Below are 6707 nucleotides of genomic sequence, written 5' to 3'. Positions count from 1 at the left end.
TCTGTAGAGTTGGAAGGGACCACAAGGATCATGTAGGCCAACTCCCTGCTGTACAGGGATCTTTTGCCCAACGTGGGGTTCTATCCCACAACCCTGATATGAAGAGTTTCATGTGCTACCAACTGAGCTATTCCAGGACTATGCTGCAAAGTTTTGCTAAACAGTACCATCTCAAACCCCAGATGAGGAATAGCATGTTTGAATGCTCTCTCTTATAAAAAGCCTTCTGCACATATAGAACACTTGCAAGCTAAGGAACACAACAGCTTCTTCTTCTTTCCTTCAGTTGCAGTGGAGCAAGGGAGACAAGTTTTCCCTACTGTCTGTAATCCTGGGAAATGGAAGTAGAAATTCCCCAGTTTTGGAACAGGCAATAGCTCAGTGGTAGAGTGTCTGCTTTGCATGACACAGAAGGTTCTGGGTTCAAACCCTGACAACTCCAGGTAGGACTTGCAGAAATCCTTGCCTGAAATCCTGGAGAGCTACTGCCAATCAGTGTAGAGACAATACTGAGTCTGATGGATCAATGGTCTGGCTCAATATGCTCCTATTTAACGGTAGCTGCATAAGAAAAGTTAAGAAAAGTATCTGCATAAACGCAAGACCAGCATCTCGCTGTGCTTTCTATTTTTATTAATAAGTTGTTAATTCTTTTAATAGCATATGAAAAGGAGCATTATATAAGTCACATACACTAAACAGCCCAAGAGAAGATTCTATAAAATAATTTAGATGCATTAAATAAATACAATAAAATAGCAGCCTTCTACAATGCAGGCTACGCAGCGGTTTACTTCGGCTTGAAGTACCCTGGTCTTTAGTACACCTACAGGAGCAGACTTGCTCCAAAAAGTGTTTTAAAGAGGCATATCTATAAGATACATATAAAAGAGGGTCTAAGATTAGAAATAAGGTTTCTCCAAGACAAGTTTTACCACGGCCTCCACATGTCTAATGACCCCATGTTAATGCCATTATGTGCAAAATGAGATTGCAGGATCTGACCAGGAGGAGACGACTCGCGCTGATTACAGCACGAGGGTGTTTGGGGCTGGAATGGCTTTTTCAACCCCGGCTTGTCTTCGGCAGGCTGGAACTGATCCTGAGATTGGTTGGACCCTGCACTATTCCCCTTGCTATTCGCAGGGGTGGTAGAACTCAAGTCTGCCTTGCAGGTTTCTTCACTAGACCTGGGCAAGGATTTCAGCAGGTGGTTCAGTAGCCGTGCACCAAGGGTCTTGTCCATCCATTCGCAGGTCAGGAGGAGATTGTGGACTTCGTGCATACACTGGATATACCCAGTGCTGTACCTCTGCTGAGCTTCCAACCCCATTTTGGAATCTGCTGAACAAGAACAGAAGACGCTCCCTGTTATTAAGGAGTCAAGACTCGTCAGTTTATAACCAAAGTCCACCCCTGCCCAATATAATGAAAAGTCACCTCTTTTCATATAACACACATTCTCTTGTCACTGACAACAATCTAGCCTGATAGCCTGCTTCAGTATAGCACGTTAGTATTATTTGCAAGTTGAAGTATAATTGTTTCATGTGCTTAGTTCACCAAGTTATATTTGGTTGCTAAGAATGGTCTACAAACCCTCTAAGGTTCACAATATCACCTTTGCTTACAGAGTGATGTATAATGTGTTAAAAACCAAGCCGCTAACCAAGAGTACAATCCTAGCCATGTCCACTCAGAAGTAAGTAATCTCAGGTAAGTGGAGTTAGGATTGCTGTCCATGTTAACATCTGGGCAATATCTATTTAGCTACTGCTACGCCACTTAGCTGAAAATATGAGCAAAATACCGTCATGCAAAGTTTTGCTCTGCAGGGACCACCTCTGAAACATGTACAGCCCATGGAAACTCTATACGCGTACTGTTACATTCTATCACCTCATTTTGGTACCCTGGTTGTTTTATCTCCAATCCTTTGGACTTCACACATGAAAAAAATATCTGGGCTGTTTTGTCAAGCCTACACCAAGTGGGAGTCAGAAAGGCTATTATTACCCAGGTGTATGCTCCCAGCCTGAAGAGGAAACCCTTATAGGCCTGTCTGTTGAGGTGGCACCAAGGGTTAGTTTAGGTTAGAAGAGCCATCTCAGTACCTGTGAAGTCTTTACTTCCAAGGAGATGCTCCAACCTGTTATCCCGGCACCAGACTACACAAGGCAACTGTACAAGAAGCCATGAATTCCTAGTTGTAGCCCCAACGTGCCTGTCACCACAACTTCATAAATGAAACTATTGTTGCTGCCATGTTGAGTCTCTTGCACCTGCATTGTTAAAGGCAAGGACTTCAGCCGATGCTTTATAGTATGGCTATGAACAGTGCTAACAGCCCTATATCATGTAAGAAAATGGGCACTTCCAGTCAGTATTTTTTCCCCTCTCAGCTTTGCATTAACACACTAAACTAGAAATGGGATATTGAGAAGTACTTTGTGAAAGCACGTTCTTTAAGGGGCGTACACCATTATAGTGTGGACTTGCTGAGGCATTGGAGACACCAGAAGATGTGAATTGCAATTCAAGGACTGCAGTATGAATGTTTGGGAAATAGGATCCTTCTATGGTTTTGTTTGAGGATGTTGAGTGGTGTGGACAGACTTCAATAAACAATACAGGAAGCAGGGTGTCTAAGAAGGCCCTTTCAGTGCTATAATATCTAGTCAGAAGTGAGTTTAATCGGACTTTTGCCGAGTTAAGTATACATAGGATGGCAGCCTTAGTATTTTTTATTTAGCATGGAGTCCAGTAGCCACTGCTTAAACCATTCCATGTCACTATTTTATACAACTTACAAAGTTTTATCAGTAACATCAGGCTGGAAAAGTACTGTCTTCTGACTTTTCTGTTTTACTTTTTGAACAGTAAGACTGGACGGAGCGATGTTCAAAGCAGTGCAGAAGTTACAGAGGTTTGAATAGACACGAAGGGGTAGAAGAGTAAAGCATGCAAGAACATAAATCCACTTACCCATAACTTTGCTATTTTGGATATTCTGGAGATGCTTTACCGTCATTTCGAGGATATCTGCTTTTTCAAGTTTAGATTGCTGTTTAAAAGTGCAGCAACAAAGTGGGCTATTAGCGACAAAGAATTGTTTTTGAACAATGCTGAAAAAAATAAAGCAAAAGGGGAGATGGAGCAGAGGCACGATAAAAACCAACACTTACATCAAGCCGAAAGGCCCCAACAACAGTCTCTTTGAGCTGGTCCAAGCAGTTGTTGATCCTCTCCCTTCTTTTTCTTTCAATCAAAGGTTTTCTTAACTACAGTGATTAAAGGGAGAATGTTAATAGTAACTTTTCTGCATGGAAAGCTTGGATCCTGCTTTTGGCTACTGGTTTTGTCAGTTCAAATGCACAGAGAGCTTAAATGTTTTTGTTCTTAAAAAGAGGTGCCTTTTCCATATAGCAGCAAATAATTCATAGGTACTACTGTGTATCTTACCAGTTCGGTCGTCAAACACTCTCCTGACACACACCCATGCACCAGATTTCCACCTAGTTCAATTTTGTATAAAGCCTGACAAGGAAAACTGACAACTCAATCCTAGACGTGTTTACTCAGAAGTAAGCCCTACTCCCGGGTAAGTGTGCATAGGATTGCTGAATTTGTTTTGACTAACAACCCAGTTACCAAGGAAGAAACAGGAAACTGCGATTTCAATTATGTCCAGAGCATGAGCTTTGTTATAAAACTCTCCATAAAAGCTTTTTACAAGTTTCCCATAATCTAATATATTGTGGTTTTTTATTACGATTTCATTCCGCAACTCACTCAGTCTGACAATTCTTTTGACAATCACTTGCAGTTGTATTTTTGCTGCTGATTGTGATGGAAATCAGGTAAGGTGGAACATTAAATCTCTGCAGTGCTGCCGGCTTTCATTTCTACAACAGTTTACACTAAATTCTACACACAAATAATCTACTTTTTTAAAAAAAAATAGTTTGTGATTAAAATTAAGCATATGAAGCAAAATTAAGAGAAGTAAATATAGTTTATATAAACTAGATATATTTTTCTCCCGGGTCACATGTATTGACTGAAATATAAATCTCCATATTAAATATGTATGTTGTGCAGGTAACAGTCAGAGCCTGCACACACCCATGTGTTTTGTACTTTACCTTTGGTGCCAAACTGCTCTGTGTTCTTCTAACTAGCTCTTAGCTTATCTCTCGATACTGTCTGTGGGTTAGTCCCTTGAGAGCTAAATTAGGAGTTACCTCCTAGTAAAGCACAGAAACAGCAACCACTAGGGTTGCACACAACGTTAGTCCTACTCAGAGTAGAGCCATTGAAATGAATGGGCATGCCTAACCTTACATCCATTCATTTTGATGGCTAAATATGTTAGTTGGATACAACCCACCGTGTGTCCTTAAACCCTCAAGACTTCTTCTATCTCAAGCCACTTATAGAATGTGACATACCTTCCTTTCCTCTTTGGTGTTGGAAAGCTTCTGCACGCAGCTGGCCAGGGTTGTGGCAGTCATTGTAATCCACCTCGCCTGCCCCAAGGCTTAAGGGGAAAAGGGGAGAAAGCCCTTTGGCAGCTGGCTGCTCCCCTTGCCTTCTGGGGCTTTCTCTTACATGATTGCCCTGCTCTGCTTGCATTTATAGTCTGGTATTAGCATGTGAATGAAGGCATTGCTTGGCTAGCCCTCTTTTCCCACAGGAGGGGTTGAGACCAGAGGCTTGTGACCATCAATCAAGGCTGGCAGGTCACTACTTTTCAATGGGCAAATCGTACACACGCACACACACACACCGCTCCTAAAGAGCGACAGATGTCCAGCCTCTACAAAGCTATGCTTGGCAGAAATCTTTTGTTAGGGAGACGACAGAGAATGAGAGCACTCCATGAAGGCTGTGCGGCCCCCTGCTCAATTGGCACCGATTCCCATGGAAAGGGTGGCTACAACAGGGTAGAGCCAGTTACACCTGGGCAATTGGGGCTAGTGGTTTTGTTGTCTTTTGTGTACAGGTCCCACTTTTTTTTGGTCTGTGAATCCTATGTCTCACACTCTTGATCTTCCCATCAAAATATTCTGCATTAAGAAGTGCCCAACTGGGGCAGACTTTGGTAATCTTTTGTAATATGGCACCCTGTGTGAGACCAACATCTGGCTCCCGCAATGGATCTTCTCAATTATGGATATTCTCAATTTTATGCCCCCTTGGCTCGGCCCCTTGTGCTGGGGAACTGCCCGCACAGCCTTATTTCTGGCACCGATGCCAGTCTTCTAAATAGGAACTGTGGAATGTAATATTTCATGAGTTGCCTACATATCTTGCTTTGTGCTATAACTGGAAGCCTTTTGATCCTTGGGCAAAACTTAAGTTTAGCACCCAGGTTATTTCCTGGAGATAGGCAGCTGTGTCAGTTCCATTTTATCCGATAACAACAGAGGTGCAGATAACATGAAACTGCCACAGCTGTCTATCTCCAGAACTTGTGTGGAGGAAGCCACTGGATTTGCATTGACAAGAACAAATGATATGAAACTGACCAATCTTATCATTGTTAAGGAATAATCCAAAAGGGCACCGCACCTGGATTTTGGAACTCCCTCCCCAGGGAGACCTGCCTAGTCTCCTCTTTGCTGGTTTTTCATTGGAAAAACCCTTCTTGTTCAGACAGGCCTTTCACCTACCAAGGGGAGTTGACTTTTGCTGCTGCTGCTGCTTTTTGTCTCCTTCCCGTGGGCTGCTGCTTCTAATCTGTTTGCATTGTTTTTAATCTGCTCTATTTTTTAACATATATATAGATACATAGATATTTTAATTGTGCTTTTTTTGGTTTTATAACGCACATGTATTTTCCCTCTATCCCAAAATGGTGTTTCATGTTATTGTTGCCCACCTCCAGCTCTCAGCTGTCATAGAAAGCCCTGTGAGGACCAAAGAGCATGTTGTGCAGAAGAGCTGATCTTCCTAAGTATTTTTAAAAGCTGTGTGAGGGAATAGCAGTACTGGGAAAGGAGCTAATTCTTTTCCCTGTGTCAACTACCTGATCTAAATTCCACCCACCAGTTGCTATCATTACTGTGATGTGGTGGGGTGTGTCAGCAGATGGAAGTTTTCACTTGTTCTTAAAACCTCTCTACCCCATTTGATTGAAGAATTATGGTGGTGGTGTGTTTTTTTTAAATGCCCAATCTTTTCTACAGAATCTTTTCTATATTTTTATTTCATTTTTATTTGATGCTGTTGCAGATTTCCCAAGCCGCATTGGTCTGGTCTTTCTGCTATATAAGCCTACTGAGAAACATTAGACTCATAGATTCATAGAGTTGGAAGAGACCACAAGGGCCATCCAGTCCAACCCCCTGCCAAGCAAGAAACACCATCAAAGCATAAACATTATATGTGTATGTGTGGTGTGTGGGTGGGTGTGGGTGTGTGGGTGTGTGCAGGCGAGGTGGCCAGCTCACATGAGATGTCAATAATGAATGAGATATGGAAAGAAGTCTCAGTGCATGGCTATTTTATTTATTTTATTGAAAGGATTTTTATACTACCCTTCAATAAAAATTCACAGGACAGTTTGCACAAAAAGAAAATACCAAAACAATTAATTGCACAAATAAATACGATAATAAAAATGCAAGACCTAAAAGGCTATAATATCTTCAAAGCTGTAGAAAAACAGATGGCTGCTCCTCCAAATATTAACTGCATGCATG

At 41.9% G+C, this 6707-nt stretch overlaps 1 protein-coding gene across 3 annotated transcripts; it reads right to left on the bottom strand.

The window, feature by feature from the left end:
• Window positions 1-612: 612 nt before the first annotated feature.
• LOC117046325 (transcription cofactor HES-6-like) lies at window positions 613-4630 on the bottom strand. 3 transcript variants are annotated; one of them, XM_033148117.1, is made up of 4 exons: window positions 4452-4630; window positions 3186-3281; window positions 2986-3064; window positions 613-1344 (listed from the first exon to the last, which is right to left on the bottom strand). In XM_033148117.1, exons 1-4 carry the CDS (start codon window positions 4512-4514, stop codon window positions 932-934), a joined length of 651 nt encoding a protein of 216 aa, XP_033004008.1. In that variant the 5' UTR covers window positions 4515-4630; the 3' UTR covers window positions 613-931. The 3 variants fall into 3 exon arrangements, with proteins under 3 accessions (XP_033004008.1, XP_033004009.1, XP_033004010.1); XM_033148118.1 differs by having other exon boundaries at window positions 613-1341; XM_033148119.1 differs by having other exon boundaries at window positions 4438-4494.
• Window positions 4631-6707: the final 2077 nt, after the last annotated feature.

Source organism: Lacerta agilis, chromosome 5 (assembly GCF_009819535.1).
Source record: "Lacerta agilis isolate rLacAgi1 chromosome 5, rLacAgi1.pri, whole genome shotgun sequence".
Classification (NCBI taxonomy): Eukaryota; Metazoa; Chordata; class Lepidosauria; order Squamata; family Lacertidae; genus Lacerta; species Lacerta agilis.
This window is presented reverse-complemented; position numbering and strand designations above follow the sequence as displayed.